The sequence below is a fragment of the Natator depressus genome, chromosome 6 (assembly GCF_965152275.1).
Source record: "Natator depressus isolate rNatDep1 chromosome 6, rNatDep2.hap1, whole genome shotgun sequence".
In the NCBI taxonomy this organism is placed as follows: domain Eukaryota; kingdom Metazoa; phylum Chordata; order Testudines; family Cheloniidae; genus Natator; species Natator depressus.
In genome coordinates, this window is record NC_134239.1 from 29930437 (window position 1) to 29951039 (window position 20603).

The following is a 20603-nucleotide window of genomic DNA, read 5'->3' on the forward strand; positions in this document are numbered from 1 at the left end:
AAAGAGTCTGTAAGCTAGCACTAGAGATATTCCAAGGTTCCTGCATTCGGGAAAGGTCTATCAGTGATAAGCAACTTGTGGTTCCAAGTATCAGACAAGTATCTCTTCATATCCCCTTGATGTCTTCAAATGTGAAAACATCACTAGTTTGTCACAGAAAGGATGAATAAAGGAAAAAGAAATTCACTTTGGTCTCTCCAAAAAAGTGATGGTTCATACAGCTACTCATATTCTTAAGCGAGTGTGATAGAGAGCCATTTTTCAGAACAACCATTTGCCTGAAAATGGCTCGTATTGGTTTTGATTCAAGACTGGCCAGATCTGAGTTTGTTCCACTAGGTCACTCTGTAGAGCCAGGTTTCTGGAAGTAAGTGTGACTCCTGGGGATATTATCCCTGATCCAGTGCAACTTCAGAGAGTTGATCACTATGAACCCTCAGATTCTTCTGAGATCATTTAAGCAATAGATTTTGTGTGGTTAAACACTACACTGCTCAAGGGAATTCTCTGGTGACTTTCAAAGACCTGGCTCCAAAACTTTTCTCTAAATTCTAAAAAATACTCCTTTTTGCTGTAAAAATGGGATTGTGTAACCAATTTACTGGAAATTCTTCAGATCATTTCCATAATAACAGCTTGTACTACATGGATGATATCTGGAATACATCATGTTTCCTATGAGAAATGTCAACCGGAGTAGCTGGAGCTGAGTCAGAACCTAAACCCATAGGGCTCAGTCCTGAGCTCTTTATTCAGACAAAACTCTCATTGACGTCAGTGGAGGTTTTGCCTGAATAAGGAGTATAGGATCAGGCACCTAATTTGTACATGTCAGATGATTAACTCTGAAATGCCTCAGAGTATCCACTGTATTTCATAGAGTAAAGGGACTAAGTACTGTGACTAACTCTTGATCTCAGCCCAAGATGAGTGATTTTTAATATGTTTCTAATGGAATAATAAATTACAGGCCTGGTGAATTTCACTTTTGAAGATCAGTTTAGCCACCTGACTGCAGTATATCTTTAACAGTATCACAATTCCAATTCAGGTTTGCTGTCTCATTACATTAATTGTTTTAGCATTACTTCTTTAGCTCTTAAATCAGATCACTGCCTCTATGGGATAAGTGCCAAATGCAGGGATAAAATTTTCCATCATCCCTCTGAAGTCATGGTTGAAGGAAGAGAAGCCATTATTTAGCTCTACCAGGAATTACATTATGTTTTGTCTTCTTATCATTATAGATCAGTTAATAAAATACTTCTGACAGCTTTTTGTTATACTAGTGACAATAAGTTCATAGCAATGAAGTGATGTATGCAATATGAGTGGTTTGCACAAATTGCATTGTCTATAATTCTCTTAAATTGAACCCCGATAGCAATTTGCTCCAAGCCCACCTACCCAGCGTCAGCCAGTGGTACCTATAGTCTCTAAGCCAGTCATGCTGCAACCTGATCCTAACTTTATGGTCAGGCCAACAATCAAACCGGAGGCCCTGGTAAGACTTTTCTAATATTCTTTTCTGAGTGTGGTAACGTTGTAGGAATTTCTCTTGTTGAATTGTCTTTAAAGTTTGCCCTTGTGAAACCACGTTGAATTGTTCTGAATAATCAGACGTGGTAAGTGTTAAAGGTCTCTGTGTGGCTTTGTGAATAGCAGTCGCTCTATCTCACAGCAAGACGTTTGGAGGGTTTTTAAATATATTTTTATTTTTATTTCATACATTGTTTTGATTTGATCATTTTTGTGTTCATTCATTCAAAAAGTCAAATTTTTCATAAGTGGCAAGATTGTTAATGTTAATTTTTGCCTTTACAAGGAAACAAAAGTTATATGATTTATACACATTTCAAATTCTTCCCTTCCCAAGGAAAAGATGTACATTGTTAATATTAAATTGGACCATACAATAGACTAGTATTGTGGTTGTCCTGTTAAGTGTTACACAAGTAGATTTTTTTTTCACATCTGTTTCCAGTGTATATAAAGATGTATTGTGCTCTGACCAAAATCTTACAACAAAATTCAGCGCAAACATTTTTAGTCTATTAGGGACTACGAGGTTTGGCCCTTTGAGAGCAGAAGAGATCATGAGTAATTTGGAAGATAAGGACTCAATCTTGAAGTCTTTATTCTGGAAAAACTACCATTTAAGTCAATGGAAGTTCTGCCTGAGTAAGAATTGATGTCCCAGAGCTGCGACCATTAGTGACAATTATTCATGAGAACAATCCGATTGACTAAATTTCTTAAATGGATGCATAAGAACATAAGAATGGCCATACTGGGTCAGCCCAAAGGTCCATCTAGCCCAGTATCCTGTCTTCTGACAGCAGCCAACGCCAGGTGCCCTAGAGGGAAAGAACAGAACAGGTAATCATCAAGTGATCCATCCCCAGTTGCCCATTCCCAGCTTCTGGCAAACAAAGGCCAGGGACACCATCCCTGCCCATCCTGGCTAATAGCCATTGATGGACCTATCCTCCATGAACTTATCTAGTTCTTTTTTGAACCTTGTTATAGTCTTGGCCTTCACAACATCCTCTGGCAAGGAGTTCCACAGGTTGACTGTGCATTGTGTGAAAAAATATTTCCTTTTGTTTGTTTTAAACCTGCTGCCTATTAATTTCATTTTGTTCTTGTGTTATGAGAAGGAGTAAATAACACTTCCATCATTTACTTTCTCCATGCCAGTCATGATTTTATAGACCTCTATCATATCCCCCCTTAGTTGTCTCTTTTCCAAACTGAAAAGTTCTAGTCTTATTAATCTCTCCGCATACGGAAGCCATTCCGTACCCCTAATCATTTGTGTTGCCCTTTTCTGAACCTTTTTCAATTCCAATATATCTCTTTTTTGAGATGGGATGACCACATCTGCACGTAACATTCAAGATGTGAGCATACCATGGATTTATATAGAGGCAATATGCTATTTTCTGTCTTATTATCTATCTCTTTTTTAATAATTCCTAACATTCTGTTAGCTTTTTTGACTGCCGCTGCACATTGAGTGGATGTTTTCAGAGAACTATCCACAATAACTCCAAGATCTCTTTCTTGAGTGGTGACAGCTAATTTAGACGCCATCATTTTATATGTATAGTTTTATTGCAGTTTTGCCTATTACATCATGAGTGATGCTAGTATGGTAGGCCCTGATCCAATGCCCATTGAGATCAGTAGAAAGTCTCCTTAATGATGAAAAATAAATCACATCGGCACTTAAAATTCTTGAATTACAGGGTTGTGTTATGAATTCTAAACTCTAAAAATTAACTTGCATATTAAATTGTCATGTATTAAAATACTCAGAATGTTCTGCTTTAATAATGTAAGTTTCAGAGTAGCAGCCGTGTTAGTCTGTATTCGCAAAAAGAAAAGGAGGACTTGTGGCACCTTAGAGACTAACCAATTTATTTGAGCATAAGCTTTTGTGAGCGATGAAGTAAGCTGTAGCTCACGAAAGCTTATGCTCAAATAAATTTGTTAGTCTCTAAGGTGCCACAAGTCCTCCTTTTCTTTTTTTAATAATGTCGTGATTCTTGTTCCTCTGTTTTCAACATTACAATGAAAACGGATACAGTAGCTGTTTAATGATCATTTTTTATCAAAAACACGTTCAGCCCAGAACTGCTATGTTATACATGTTCTCAAGCCACTATGTGCATAAGAGAGCTGATTTTTACAAGATGAATATTAATTCCTGCCCATGAATCAAGAGGCAGGACCGTGATTTTGTAATGGGTAAAAAGACTGTGAATATAGATATTCCATTCAATTGTATACATGGAAATTTCATTTTAGTTTGGAATGTGTGAAATAACTAATAATTCAATCATTTACCAGCATCCCAAGCAATTTGAAATTGGTCAGGAGAAAAGACCAAAATGATAATCCAGAGTTAATATAATTTAATATCTGGAAAAAAATGTGACATGCATTGTAAAATTGTCTGTTTGCAAAAGAGACAATATCTTGCTGTGTGAGCAAGCAGCACTGGTCTAAGTTCAACATGTTACATGTATGTTGTAGCCAACTGCTTACAATTAGTCTTAAAGAATTGGAAACAAGATTCACCCTCAGAAGGAACTTTGTCATTACTTGTTATGCATGTACACATGTTTTCCAAATCACAGGGCTATTATAATGTTGCAGGTGTCAACCTTCTTTATTCCCAAATTGCTTTATATTATTAGTTGGGAATTCATGGATATGGGGAGAAAATATTCTTCTGATATGATTTTCAAAGCAAATTAGTTTGTAAATTGCATTTGTAATTCCACTTTTTAACTTCCAACTTTGACTTAGTCCTTTATGGTTGGTTGTACTGTCCGCAGGTAGGGTCGCAGTACATTGTAAACTGGGGTTTAATATTTAAATAATGTAAAAAGATGGAACAGTTTTTTTTATTATCCAGGAAAAATGCAGGCTACCACATGCTTAACAGGCAGAGTTTATACAGGATCTCTCCTGAAAAGTCTAAAAATAAATTTGTTTCACATAGAGGGAATAATGTTTGTCATCATTTCTGATTGATGTAAATGTTTAGAAATAGGACTAGTTCATCAGTTTCTTCAATTCAATGTGTGAAATCACCAAAGGCAAGATAGTTTTCCTTTGCTAATGCCTTTTCTTATTTTCTTGCACATGACCTATAAAGATCCTCCCATCCTGATTCTGTATATAGTACAACCTACATAGTTCCTCCCACCTTGTTTCTGTATATGGTAAAAAGTTGTGTGTATCAGTCATTGGAGACTGATTTTTTGAGGAATTCGTTGAATTGTGTTCTGACCGTCAAAAAGAGGTTTGGATTTTAGTCAAGCAAACTATTAGCTAGGCAGCCCAAAGGGGGCAAGAAAATAATAATAAAAACCCCAACTGAGGGCAAAATGCCTTCCAGTCAACAAGGGAAGAAGTCTTCCAAGCGGAAGAAGTGGTTTCTCTATCTATTCTTATTTAAGTCTACAGCTGTGTCTACACTACTGTAACAAACCTGCAGCACCACGTCTCAGAACCCAGGTCAATTGACTTGGACTTGGGCTGCGAGGCTAAACATCGCATTGTAGACATTTGGGCTCAGGCTGGTTTCCGAGCCTGGGCTCCAGCCCTAACATGTACACAGCAAGTTTTAAGTCTTGCAGCCTGAGCCCCATGAGCCGAAGTCAGCTGATCCGAGCCAGCCACAGCTGTGCCGCTGGTCTTTTATTGCAGGGTTACCATATCTTCCATATTAATTGGATTCAGCCCAGTAAACCCAAGTCTTCCATCTACTCAAGTACAGATAAATTACTTGAATGTATGGATGGAGAAATACACGTGAAGGTAAACCCTGAGTGTGCCTATATGCCTATATGTGGGCAAATGCCGTGGGAATGCTCTGCTTGTACTGTGCTATCGAGAATACAGCAGCAACTCATGGAGGAGCTGCGCTCAGTTTGGCACAGAGAACTCGATGTATCGCTGCAATGAAACAGTGCTGGGGATGTGGGGATTTCCAAAGGCAAAACCTCATGTTTGAAGGGAGCTGCAGGCAATGTCTCCCACCTACCTTAAACAATCCTGTTGCAATTATTAGAAAGCTCTGAGGCATCTGTTAGTGCTAATGAGTCCTACCTTCAAATCCCCTGTGGTTGAGCACAGTTTTCCTGAAGGAAAGATTTATTACTTGAGTTTTGTTCCAGTTTTCAGGATTTGGGGCTTGATTCTGCACGACTGAAGTCGATGGGAGTGAAGCAGATCCTTGGCTGTTAGCCTTTACCTGGCCTACACTAAAGCATGTAGGTGTCTTTCACCACCTCAGTTGCTCAGCTGCACTGATGTTGGTGCCCTGGTTTTGCCCACAACACTAATGCTGAAAATGAACGAACATTTTCCTAAGTAGCCACATTTATTTTCAATCTTGTTGAAAAGCTGCCCAGACAGGGGCAATAAACCTATACACCTTCTGAATTTAGAAATGTATAATACCCTCACTTAGCCTGTGAATGGAAAGTTCTTAAAAGAAGACCCCAATCTCTTCCCCTAATTGGGTAGACTTTTTTCATTATGTTTTATCACAAAATCTTTGTAATTTCATGTGACACTTAGTATGAAATTATTCCAAAGTATAGCATTTCTATTTTATTAGCATGCAGGTAGTAGTCTGAGGATAACAAAATCAATTCCGGATTGTATTGGGTTCAGGAAAATATAGTAACTACCATTTTAATCCTCATTTTGGACCAAAAGTCTCCCAACTATTTCCATATTGGGGTCTTGGAGACCCCCTAGTATGTCAAAATTGGAAAAATACATGGGATGCATTTAAAACTGACTTCATTGTAACCAGTGAACTGTAAATCTATGAACAAGTTAAAACATTCCTAGATTCAGAAGTACGCTACACAGTATTTGTGTTGGGGTCTAACTGACCCGGTGAACACACACATTTTAAAAATAGCTACACACTACACGGGTGTCGCGTCTAACAGACCCCGTTTTTAGACAATGAAAACAGATAGCAACAGCAGCATTATAAAAGGCACAAACACAGCAAAGTGGCAGTGAATGGTTTACCACTTTGAACAAATAGAGCAAATAAGCTGACATATATTCTGAGCATACAACATTTTTACATTTCGAACATTTGTTATGTGTTTTCCTGCCTCGTTCTCCAGAACAAATGTAGCATCTTCCCTGTTTCTTAGGCTCTGGATCAGTACCCAGCACACAGATACTACTTTCCTAGAAGCCTGAAGCAAGGCTGCTATGTTCCTTTCCTGCACCAGTGGCTTCACCATTTCTGTGCTCAGGTCCCTGTGAAACATCCGTCTCTTCCTCAAATGCTTATGTCAGGTGTGATTCAACAAAATCCAAACAATATATGCATTCAGACATGCAATGTGCATTTGCAATGCAACAGTAAGTCTTTGCCACAGCAACAGCATCTGTCAAGTGTGAGCTTGTCAGAAACTAGTATCTCACAATTGTGGCTTCCTCAGAAACTTTCTAGCAAGTGTAGGCTTCCCAGAAGATCAGTGTGATGGGATTATCTTGAAAGAAACTCAATTTGCTGTACAATTGTGATGATACCTGTGGGGAACATTAACTGGGATCTCACAGACCCCCAGAACGCTTTTGGTGCATTTTTTTTTAAATAAAAACCACTGAAACTGTTGATTAAAACAATGCTGAAAGATTCATATAATCATATCATTACTGCTGCCTCAACATAAAAGCAATCTGATGTTGGAATGCATAATTAACTGGGATCTAACAGACCCCAATACCATTTTTTCACTACACAAAAATCACAACAAGTATGCAGATAAAACCAATGCTAATAGGTTGTCCACATCATAGTCTGAGAATACTTAAAGAAGAGGCAATGTTTTATTTAAATTTTTGTATGTGCTTGGAGTTCAAAAGACCCCCAAAGACTTTGGAAGTGTAGTACTTTCATTTTCCCCATTGACTACCATTGAGAGGTCCAACTGACCTCATTACCTTTTAAGTGACTTTTTTGCTACACAAAATCCTACAAAAAGTGGAAACATGGTCAAATTGATGAGTACAAAAGAACAGCACAAGTATGTAGGGACAAAATCAGAAAGGCTAAGGCGCCAAATTAGTTACACCTGGCAAGGAACATAAAAGGTAATAAGAAGATATTCTTTAAATACATTAGGAACAAGAGAAAGATGAAGGAAAGTGTAGGTCTTCTGTTTAGTGGGGGTAGGAGCTCTAATAATGCATGACATCAAAAAAGCTGACATGCTTAATGTGTAGTTTGCCTCAGTCTTCACTAAAAAGATTAATGACGACCAGATACTCAACACAATTAATTTAGACAACCAGGGGGAAGCAATGCAAGCCAAAATAGGGAAAGTTAAAGAATATTTAAATAAGTTCGATATATGCAAGTCATCAGGGCCTGATGAAATTCATCCCAGAATATTTAAGGAAACAGATAAAGCAATCTCGGCGCCATTAGCAATTATCTTTGAGAACATAAGAACACCCATATTGGGTCAGACCAAAGATCCATCTAGCCCAGTAGCCTATCTTCTGACAGTGACCAATGCCAGGTGCCCCAGAGGGAATGAACAGGTAATCATCACGTGATCCGTTCCCTGTCATTTATTCCCAGCTTCTGGCAAACAGAGGCTAGGGACACCATCCCTGCCCATCCTGGCTAATAGCCGTTGATGGACCTATCCTCCATTAATTTATCTAGTTCTTTTTTGAACCCTGTTATAGGACTCCTGGAGGATGGAAGAAGTCCCAGAAGACTGGAGAAGGGCAAACATAGTACCTGTCTTCAAAAAGGGGAAGGAGGAGGACCCAGGGAATTATAGACCAGTCAGCCTAACCTCAATACCTGGAAAGATACTGGAGCAAATTATTAAACCATCAATTTGTAAGCACCTGGAGGATAATAGGGTTATAAGGAATAGTGAGCATGGATTTGTCAAGAATAAATCATGCTGAACCAATTTAATTTCCTTCATTGATAGGCTTACTGACCTAGTGAATCGGGGGAAGCAGTAGACATGATATACCTTGATTTTAATAAGGCTGTTGACACAGTTCTGTATGATATTCTCATAAGCAAACTAAGGAAGTGTGGTCTAGATGAAATTACTATAAAGTGGGTGCACAACTGGTTGAAAGACCGTACTCCAAGAGTAGTTGCAATAGCTTGATGTCAAGCTGGGAGGGTGTATCTAATGGGGTCTCGCAGGTGTCAGTCCTGGGTCTGGTACTATTCACTATTTTCATTATTGACTTGGATAATGGAGAAGAGTATGCTTATAAAATGTGCAGATGACACCAAGCTAGGTGGGGTTGCAAGCACTTTGGAGAGCAGGTTTAAAATCCAAAATGACATTGACAAATTGGAGAATTGGTTTGAATTCAACAACATGAATTTCAATAAAGACAAGTGAAAAGTACAGTACTTCACTTAGGAAGGAAAACTTGAATGCACAGCTACAAAAGGGGGAATAACTGTCTAGGTGGTAGTACTAGTGAAAAGGATCTGGGGGTTACAGTGGATCACAAACTGAATATGAGTCATCAATGTGCAGCAGCTGCAAATAAGGCTAATGTGATTCTGGGGTGTATTAACAGGAGTGTTGTATATAAGACACCTGAGGTAATTGTCCCACTCTACTCGATGCTGGTGAAGCCCCAGCTGGAGTACTGTGTCCAAGTCTGGGCACCACAATTTAGGGAAGATGTGGACAAATTGGAAGGAGTCCAGAGAAGAGCGACAAAAATAATAAAAGGTTTAGAAAAACCTGACCTATGAGGAAAGGTTAAAAAACTGGGCATGTTTAGTCTTGAAAAAAGAAGACTGGGGGTGGAGGGGGGTACCTGATAAGAGTCTTCCAAAATGTTAAGGCCTATTATAAAGAAGACAGTGATCAATTGTTCTCCATGGCCACTGAAGGTAAGATGAAAAAAGTAATGGGATTAATCTGCAGCAAGGAGATTTAGGTTCGATGTTAGGAAAAATATTATAAAGTAGGTAAGCTCTGGAATTGGCTTCCAAGCGAGGTCATGGAATCCCCATCATTGGAAGCTTTTAATAAAAAGTTGGACAAACACCTTGCAGAGATGTCTAGCTTTACTTGGTCCTGGCACTATCCAAGGGGCTGAACTTAATGACTTCTCGAGGTCCCTTCCAGCCCTACATTTCTATGATTCTCTGAAAAACCACAACAGGCATGATGATAAAACCAATGTGGAAAGATGGACCCCATCCGAGTCTGAGAATACTGAATGTACGAAGAGCCACAGATTTGGCACAAAAAATTGTGTTTACATTTTTGTGCACATTGGAGTCAGGTAGCCCCTAAAACATTAGGAGGTTAAATCTCATTTAAGTGTTACTAACCAATACTTTGAAAGTGCTGCTAGGCAATCAAATAGAGTAAAAACAGCATCTGCTTGACTTGCTCCTGTGAATAATTCCAAGCAAGTCAATGGGACTCTTCATTTAAGTAAAATGAGCAGCATTTGATCCTTAGTCAATAGAACTATTCCTCCGAAATAGACCTCAGAATTCCACAATCAAATTGAACTAATTTATCAAGCAGAGACATTTGAAGAATGCCCCCATCCAGGACCAAATCCTATGTCCTTACAGCTTACCCATTCCTTAAAAGAATTGTGAGTTATTCAGTGGAATTAACCCTGCAAGATGGGGAGTAGCCTGATGGGAAAGAGAAGTCTTAAAATAACTCTGTTGTCATTCACCCATACATTTTCAAAACATTGGCCAAGTTTTTTGCATTAAAGTTTCCATTGACTTGAGTGGGAATTGCATAACATAGATTGAGCAGATCTCTCTCTGAAAATTTAGGGGTGAAATTAAGCCTGATAAACAAAATGATTTTAAGAAATCTCGTGAAATGGAAATGTGCATTAATTATTTAGGGCCTGATTCTTCCCTCCAGCCCCCCATTCAGTAATACTTGACTCCATGAGTACTCTCCATTGAAAGTACTCAATGGAATTAGTACTACTAAATGTCAGAGTGAACCACGCCCTTTATAAGGAAGAAGGATGAAGAGAAATTAGATAGGTTGGTTGATTTTTATTTACAGGAAAAAAATTAATGTCTGCTTTGGCAATTTTCTTTCTTTTGCAGCCACAAGAGATGTTTAAAAGGATGGTGGTTTACAATTCATCATTTAGATCTAACAAAAAACAAGTAAAATAACACTTTCCCTCTTTGTTTGTGTGGTACTTTTTTGTTTTGACTGTTCATAGATGATAACCCTTTCTTTTTCTCTTTCCTTTTTTGTTGACAAACTTTTCAGACCAAAGATGCACTATTGCCCTAATGCATGGAAACTATTACTCTTTATAATCTTTCAATGCGTGCATGTGTTCTCCGAAACAGACGCTAAATATAGAGAATGAGAAGAGAGTAGATACCATAGGACAAATTCTCTCTTCAGCTACTCATGTACTCGCTGATAGTTTTAGGATAGTTGGGCATCTATAACCAAGGTCGGAATATAAAAAAAATAATCAATTGTCTGACATTCCAGTGCTGGTTGTTTCTCTTTGTTACATACTCTGCTGCTTGTGCCATCTGTTGTAATAGGTGTATTGTTTTCCAGAGCAAATAGCTAACTGGTATAGAATTATTATTGATTGACTAGATTTTTAAATGAAATCATAGGAACTGGAGATGGAAAAGATCTATTAAATCATCTAGTCTGACCCTTTTCCAATATAGGATTGGTCCCCATGACACTACTCCTAGTGCTTCTGTCCAGTTTCAAATAAACCAAGTGATGAGGTTCCCTTGGAAAGCTATTGCATGGTGTACTACACTTTGGTCACATTTCACCATGATGAAATAATCCCTGGTCATTGCTTAACATGAGGGAAATTTGCTTTTTTTCTTTGCTGTTAAATGTGCCAGGTCATGTACAAAGCATCTTTACTATTGCCAGTTATGTTGGATTTGTTACAATGTTCTATGGAACATCAGCAGAACATGACCGAGCAATTGCTTGAATTCAGAACCAGCAGTAAAGAACAAATAATAACTGTTTTCTTTGATTTTAGTAGTTGTGTGCCTTTCATGACATTTATTTTTACATGGGCTTTTTTAAAAAGTGAAAGGGTTTTATGGATCGTTTTTCTTGGAGAACAACCCAGTTTCAATGCAATATACTAGATATCAGGAAACTAAAAATTCTCGGTGTTGGAAAAGTTTACACTATATATAATATATTCTCAGGAAAATGGAGACTTAGGGTTGTATGCATTTGATTCAGAGCTGTTGTGTTTTTGTAAGTGCTGTCAAATTAATAAACCATTTGAATAACTGTGAAATGTGACAAATCCCTTCAGTCCACAGCAAGCAGGACAATCATGCACTGACAAAAAAGATTAAATCTCTGGTTAAAATGTTCTATTGGCCATTGTTTTCCATGATTTTAGCATGCACTTTTCTGTTTTATTACTCCTCTCCAGATATGATATTGACTAGAAAAATGGAGAATGAATTAGAATTAAACAGCATATTCTCTGCGGGTGAACATATTTTAATCATTAATATTTTCCCTTGTGGTTTTTAAAATTCTCAGATCATCAGATTAGTAACATGTTAAACATTGGCCCAGATCCTGCAATTGGATCCACATGGAAGGACCTCTGCAGCCATGCAGAGCACCAGTGCCTTCAGTGTGGCTCCACAAGGTTGCAAAGATCTACTTGTAAAAATCCAGTTTTGGATGAGCAAGGAGTACTGGATTGGTCTCAGACAACAAGAAGTCGGATTCTGCGGCTGATTGCTACTGAATGATATTATAATCTGCTTGTATAACATTAGCATATACAGAAAACCTACTCATTTATTTTTACTTAATTTTAGTTCTCCCTGGTTGTTTTGGGATTTTTATTTATTTGTTGTTGTTTTTTAAAATTGCTTGGTTGCTGCTAAATATGTAGGATGGGATTTCAGTGACCAACTCCCGTTGGCTTAGGCCCTTTGCAACTTTCAACATTATGCTTCATCTATATGTCTATGCAAATGGCTGCTTAGGCTACCAAATATACAGCATTTCTAGAGTCATTCTGTTCATAGTTACATGCATTCAATCCCATGAACCCAAAGGGAGCTGCATGTTTAGTAAATGAACAGACTTTGACTACCTACCCTCCAGTAGAGCTGGGCAACATTTTTCGGACTAATAGTTCATTCACTGGAAAACACAGTTTTGAGTCGATCACAACTATTTGCAAATTTGTGTCAAGTTTGCAGAATAGTTTTGAGCAAACCAAAAAACATCTAAATGTTTTAATAATGTTGAAGTGAAACTTTTCATTTTGATTTTCAGGCATTTTGATGAAAGGAAAGGAGGATTAGATTCAGCAAATGTGAGTGGTGGGAATGAATGATTATAAATTGCCACTGTGAATAGCAGTGGATAGTCAATGGGCCAGGCAAAGAGAGTGAGAATAATTCTACAGGCTGGTACTTAGGGGATTCACCTAGGATGTGGGCGGTACAGGTTCAATTCCATACTGCAATGACTCTTTAATTCTTTCTGAAAAGTGGAACAGTTTCAAGAGGAGAGATTGAGAAAGGCCATCTCAGAATATCCCATCACACAGTGGTCAGGGCACGCTTCTGTGGTGTGGAAGACCCATGCTGAAATCCATTCTACACATCAGCTGTAGGGGGAGGGAGAAAATTGAACCCAGGTGTCCCACATCTCAAGTGAGTGCCCTAATCGCCGGGCTTATAAGGAAGGCACCACTACCTCCTTCTCCTCATCCAGCAACCTTGTGAATCTACTCTTCCTTTTCTCTCTCGTTTTGGTCAAAATGCCTGAAATTTAAACAATAGGTTTTCAATGAAACATTTTGTTTTGACTTGAGGCATTTTTGACTTTTCAGCTGACCTAGAATTTTTGAAAAATGCCCATTTCAGTTGACTGAAAACAAAACTTTTAAAATATTTTTTGGAACTTCTCATGAACCAAAAAAATCCATGCTTTATTCACTCTACCTTCTAGTCCCATAAGAGGTGGTAAGTCTCTTCCCCAAAGAGGCACTTCTGTAACCTGAGGGCAAGATTGGGCCTTTGGGGGTTTTTTTCATCTGGTTTTGCCACTTGACTGAAATATTAGCCCTCTCCTGAATGTGCAATGTTCAGAGCACTGAATACACTGCAAATGACTGTGGTGCCATTTTTCCTGGAAAGTTTAATATATTTCAAAGAATGTGTGGCATTTGTGTGCTTATTGGATCCAGATTGTGTTCTCTTTTTGTTCAAAGGTATCTGTCTACCTATTTATTTATGTTGTTGTTTAAAATATATTTTCCCAAGAAAATTTTCTTCAGGAGCAACATCTGTTTTGGAAGGTCAAGTGACTTGACCTCGGTTACATAATGAAGCAGTGGTTCTGACCAAATTAGAACTCCTTGCTCACGGGTGACAGGTTTCAGAGTGGTAGCCATGTTAGTCTGTATCAGCAAAAAACCCAAGGAGTACTTGTGGCACCTTAGAAACTAACAAATTTATTTGGGCATAAGCTTTCATGGGCTAAAACCCATGTCATCGGATGCATGCAGTGGAAAATACAGTAGGAAGATGTGTATATATATATACACAGAGAACATGAAAAAATGGGTATTGCCGTACAAACTGTAACGAGACGAATCAATTAAGGTGGGCTATTATTGGTCTCGTTACAGTTGGTATGGCAACACCCATTTTTTCATGTTCTTTGTGTATAAATATCTTCCTACTGTATTTTCCACTGCATGCATCCGATGACATGGGTTTTAGCCCACGAAAGCTTATGCCCAAATAAATTTGTTAGTCTCTAAGGTGCCACAAGGACTCCTCAGCTTTTTGCTCAAGGTTGTTTGCTCCAACACTATGGTTGCCTAGACCAACCTTTCCTCCTCAGATCAGACACATAAATCAATTATTTAAAATCAGTGGTTCACTTGGATCAGTTTGGTTTCCATTTTCATTGTAAAATTTACAATAATAATTAAAATATAATCATAATATTAATTTATCTAGTATCTAACATGCCGTCTAGGTGCATGAATACAATTTTAAGGGTGAAATCCTAGCTGCATTGAAATCTATAGCAAATCTCCCATTGACTTCAGTGAGGTCAAGATTTTATCTCCTAAGATTTTAATTGAACATGCTTAGTACTGGGTGAGCTGGCTAACTGTTAACTAAAAGATTTAGCAAGACCTCCCCATAGCCCTTTCACCAAAAGGGGTCTTGAACCCCTACGCATCATCCTGTCAGGGAAAAGCCTCTAATAATGGACAGGGCCTGGCTATGTGTGCTGAAAGGTTAACTCTGTTAGAGCAGTGGGAGCAGAGTCAAGTGCTGGAATTTCAGAGTGAGAAACACTGGTGCCATGGGCTCTGTGTGAGAAACACTGCTACACAAGAGGGCAGTTGCACTAGCTGAGTCTGGAATATTCTTCAGATGCAGCCCTGAGCATAGTGCACTGGAGTAATTCATGCTGGGGGTGAACAAGGCCTGTATGACTCTGATACGGTCCATGCCCCAGAGGAAACATCACAAGTGCTTAGACAGATTCAGATGGACAAAAGCACTTTTGGTTACTGCTGCAACTTGGGCATTTAAGAGCAGCCAAGAAGACAATGGGCACAACATAGCGCTCCTCTTGTTAACAAAAGGTGGAGAAACCTCTGTTTCAGCTAGACATTGGGGTAGCCAAGAGACTCTGTCACCTGTATTCAGTGAAATAGAGACTGAGTCTGAGGGTAGATGGAGAGGCCAAACTAGACCAGTGAGACTGATGTTAAGCACGGCACCCCTGGCATGTACCTAGTATCCCTTCACCTACCGTGACAATGATTGAAGGACCCGGACTCCCACAATGGATCTTCCTGTCTCCAAGTCTCTATAGCCCCAAATGATGGCAGCTTAAAGTGGTCACGGACGTGTTGCCGCTGCCAGAGCTGGGTGCACAAGCAAGGCTCTACAAGCTGCAAAAGTTATCAATACAACGACACCCCCCCCTTTCAAACAGAATTAATGCCAAACTTCCATACACCTCAAACCCCTACCCACGCTGCACACCCAGCAGCTCCCAGGATATCCCAAAGGATGTCTCACCTTCTTGAAATGAGATCATCACAAACAACCACCTGCCCACCCAGGACCCACCTGTGCAGTAATGATAGTTGATCGTGTTTCCTACCCCCGATACTCTGCTTAAGGTAATGGGCTTGGGCCTGAAAGCTAAAAAGGCGGAGAATCCCCTAAAAATTTTAAAATAAACCCATCTCAACATAACTCTCACTCCACCACCACATCCAACAAAAACAGAACCAGACCCATCTCCAGTCCCATAGCATCTTCCTCTTTATTTTAACACCATCCCCAGCAATGTATCATGAAAGTAAAACCAAAAATTATCAAACATCTATTTCCATTAATCATCTCAGAGACTTCAGTGATGGTAGGGGAGAATGGAGCAGCTTTGTAAAGGACTCAGTCCTGTGCACACTGAGCCACTGTGACTGATTATAGAGCACCAGATTCTGCCACCCTGAGTCATGCCAAGCAGTGCCTTTCTCTGTGAGAGCGAGGGAGGCAGAAAATGCTGACCATATAGGGCCAAATCCTGAGAGGTGCGGAGGGGTTGGTGAGTCTATCTCCCTCCCCCCCATTCCTATGATCTTCCTCACCTCTCCAAATGTGGCCTGTAATCTTAACAACTCAAATTGCCATCCTGAACCCCCTCTTCTGGCCTTCAAACAAGCCCCTAACTTCTCTGAGGCCATCATCAGAAGCAAGCTCCCTCAGACCAGAACACACTAACTCAAAGCAGCACAAGACCTGCAAGAACAACAGATGCAAAACCTACAGACATATCTCCACTGCTACAATGATCAACACCCCCCACAACACACCTTTCAAGATCCGTGGTCCTACACATGCTTATCACAACATGTGGTGTACCTCAGCCAGTCCATGAAATTCCCCAATAACTATTGTGTGTGCGAAACCAGGCAATCACTACGCTCTTGAATGAACTCTCACAGGAAAATGATAAAAGACAAAAACACCCTATCGCCTGTGGGTGAACTCTTCTTGCAAAGCGATCACTCTGTATCTCACCTGTCAGTCCTTAACCTCAAAACAAATCTGTACAACACTTTCAAAAGATGAGCTTGGAAGCTTAAATTCATAACTTTGTTAGACATGAAAAATCATGGTCGTAATCAAGACACTGGATTTATGATTTATTACAACAATCTGTTACCCACTAATCCCCATTATTGTCCTGAACTACAGGGGTGTTAATGGGCCACTTCACCTTAAATTGTCCCTTAGAATATATGCTAACTACTTATGCTAAACTATCTGTTCGATCTTGTATGTAGCTGTGACACTCTCAGTACCTTTCCCAGACCTGACGAAGAGCGCTTTGTAGCTCGAAAGCTTGTTTCTCTCACCAACAGAAGTTGGTCCAATAAAAGATATTAACTCACCCACCTGGTCTCTCTAACGTCTTAAAATAAGGCTTTTAAATATCTTTGTCAGGAGGAATATCAGCTACCTGTATGTCTTTCTTCATGTTACGTTCTAACCATCTTTTGTAGTTTAGAGTACTTTTTTCACTAGTAAGTTTGGTGGGATGTTGTGTGTGTGATCTGCATAAATTAAACTTTTATTTATTTTCAGGGCTTCCAGAAGTACGTGGAAGATTTTGACCCCTACACAATGGTAAGAAGATTTAATTATGGCACAGAGGTTAAGATTAAATGATGTGGGGAAACACAGGGTTACGTACTATCTTTGATTTGTGATGTGCCTGTAGAGCTCCCTTTGAGACCAGAGGTAGTTCTGCTAAGGAAGCAGATGGTCCTTAATGGACTAGTGCTCTATTCTTCCCATAGCTGTGATTTAGAAGAGGTACATCATCTGAATGACTTCATGCAGCTGCTTTGTAAAGATGGAAATGACTAACTGATGTGTCTTTTGATAGTTTTCAGCAGATCAGATCATGGGAAAAGATGTGCGGCTGTTACGTATTAAAAAGGTAACCCCTGTAATTGGGTTGAGACATTTTGTGGGTCTGGTGGGCTCTTGATTTTTCAGAGTATATGGGGCACATGATTACATCGTCATGGTCTACCCTTGATGAATCTCTTGTACATAGCAGTATTGGGTCTCCTCTCTGACATAAGACAGGAGATTTGGGTGGTGAAGGGAGGGAAACACTGGTGCTTCCCCACTGCAACCTTTCCTGCACCAGCTCCCTGCTAGCACTCCCCATGATTTCCTCAATAGCATCATGTTCTCATGTTTCTCCCAAACTCCTAGGACTCATGGGGGTACACAGAACAAAGTCCATGCACAGTTCGGGGGACCCCTACAAGCCTAACTCCTCAGTCGTTATTGAGGGCCCAATTCTGCCCAGTTCTGAGTGTACTCAACATATAGTTGCTACTCACCACCTTTCAGAGTCAAGCCCTGTGACAATCCAGATGCTAACTGTGTGTCATTTTAGACGCAGAGTTCATATGTTTCCCTAGCCCATCTTCGTGCACCCAGATCATGAAATGAGAGGACTTGAGTGAAAAGAGCAAAACTTAATATGGTCACAAAGCACCACACTTACTATTGGAGACATGTACCTATGAAAAAATGCGAAAAACAAAGTTGTGTGATACACAAATGGGACAGTGTGTATAAATGACAAATTAGAGAGCAATCAGTACTGATTCCAGCTCCCTCATGCTAACATTAGGGAGAAAATTTTCAAAAGTGAGTGAGTTTTGAAAATGGGACTGAGGCTTCTAAGTCACTTAGGCGCTTCTGAAACTTTTATCTCCGTGCTAACCAAAAGCATGGACTCCAGTTTGGTAAGTTGTTTAGATATGTGCCTAATTTTAAGCACGAGTAGTTCCATTGACTTGGAACTACTCTTGTGCTTATAGTTAGGTACATGCTGAAGGACGTTCCTTCCTGAATCAGGGCCATAAAGAGGTTGAAAACTCAGATTCCTCAAGCCACACTCCCATTCCTGTGCCCCACTTTACGGTTCACACCAGACAAATTGCTAATCAGGGAAAACATTAGTTTCCTTAACTCTTATTCAGTAGACATTAATGGTAACATCTAGACAATGTAATTATAGGATCTTAGGCCTGGTCTACAGTAGAGTTAGGGCGACATAAGGAAGCTTATGTTGACCTAACTCTTTAAATGTCTGCACTACAATGTTCCTCCCACCGATTTAATCCACCTGCTACGCCAACCTAAAAACTTCATGAGAGGCCTAGCTCTTAGGATGATGTAGTTAGGTCAACACTGCCTTTGATGGCAGGACTCCAGCTGTCAGTGCCCCACAATGCCCCACGTCAGTCAGTGCACGTGCTCCTGGTGACGCGCACCGCCGTTAGAAGGAGTAGAGTATGGACATGAACGGCCAATTTAATTATTGCGTGGATGTAGCTCAACCTAAGTCGAATAAATTTTGTGGTGTAGACATGCCCTTAGATAGCAGTGGCGTTGGCGTACTATAAAATCTATGAATCACTGCAAGATTGAATCTCTTACAGTTACCTCTTCTTCCCACTTCAAAAATGGGTCTTCATGTAAAAAGTCACCACAGTATTTAATGCTAACAAAAATAAATCTGAATTTGTTGATTTAGTCATAACTTTAAATTTAAAGTCAATCTGGGTAACGTGCACAGTTCAAACTCTCTAAAGAGACCAACTATTTTTTTCTGATTTTCTTCTTTTGCTAAAAGCGTGTTCAAATTGTAACGAATCATACATTTTTATTTCAATAGTGTGTCTTTGTTTTGTTTTGTTGCCGTTATTTGACCATTTCAGCATAACAGTGGTCATTCTTGGACCTCTTTGAATGAAATAACATGGAAGAATTATGTCCATTACCTTTTATGAACTAGTTTGATGCTGACAAAGATTATCAAAAGGGATTAGTGCCCAACTTCAGACACCTTAAAGAGGCCTGAGTTTCTAAAGATGCTGAAAATCCGGCCTTTCCTATCTCAAACTGTCCACTCAAAGAATGAGGCACTCAAAATCACTGAGCACTTATTAAAACCTTGACCACTGGTACTACTACAGAATACACCAAGGACCCGATCCTGCAACGATTATGTGTATAGTCCTATTCACTGTAAGGGTGGAAGGATCAGGTCCTACTGATTTTGGTGTCTATCTGTAGCGTATTCTGAACTAAAACTTTTTCTTTAATAGGAAGGACCATTAGATCTTGCAGTAGAGGGAGGCATTGATTCCCCAGTTGGAAAAATAGTAGTGTCTGCTATCTATGAGGGTGGTGCCGCAGACAAACATGGTGAGTAACCTGGGGAAAGTCAGGGGGATTTTGAACCTGGTTCTAAAGCACTTCATCTGTTAGCCTCCCAAGTTTACGCTTTCTTCATGACTGTGGCTGATGTCTATAGGTGCCAGAGAAATACTTGAGGCAGATTAAGTCCCCAAGAGTTTTATGTTCAAAGCCACTTCAGAACTAGGCCCTTCATTTGGGGGATGGTGCTTATAGTTAAAAATAATTGGAACTGGTCAGATTTTCTGGCAGGTTTCCACTAAGTATAAAGAAAAAGCCACAGCTGCTGTCATTTTAGCAGCAGCAGCTGAAGGCCAGTAATTGGGGAAGAGGAGGAAGATGGAGAGCTACTTCATTATCATCAGCCCAGTTCTGTCACCCTTGCAGTGTAAGTCATCCCATTAAAATCAAGGGTGGCACAGTCTGGCCCCAGATGATTGTTTCAAGAATGATGTTAATGTGAGTTCTTTGTGCAAAGGGCCTACAAGACAGACAAAGGCTATCAGGAAAATATTATCATCCCCATTTTAGAGACAGGGGACTGAAGCACAGAACAATTGTGACTTACCCAGCATCACACAGGAAGTGTGTGGCAAAACCAAAAATTTAACCCAGATCTCCAGTCCTGTGCCTTAGCTACAATGTGGTGGGCTGGGTGTATGGCAGTGGCAGAGCACTTCTGGGAGCGGTCCTTGGGTGGGAAGTAAAATTTACAAAATCTCAGGGATTTTTTTTTGTAATTCCT

General features: G+C 39.6%; 1 protein-coding gene across 4 annotated transcripts in view; it reads left to right on the forward strand.

Annotated features, from left to right (window-relative positions):
• USH1C (USH1 protein network component harmonin) overlaps window positions 1-20603 on the forward strand; it is a 100568-nt gene that overhangs the window by 70688 nt on the left and 9277 nt on the right. For all 4 annotated transcript variants that reach the window (XM_074954911.1, XM_074954912.1, XM_074954908.1 and 1 more), the window contains 3 exons: window positions 17216-17257; window positions 17520-17573; window positions 19768-19867. In XM_074954911.1, the coding sequence (XP_074811012.1) occupies window positions 17216-17257; window positions 17520-17573; window positions 19768-19867 (196 nt within the window). The remainder of the gene's footprint in view (window positions 1-17215; window positions 17258-17519; window positions 17574-19767; window positions 19868-20603) is intronic.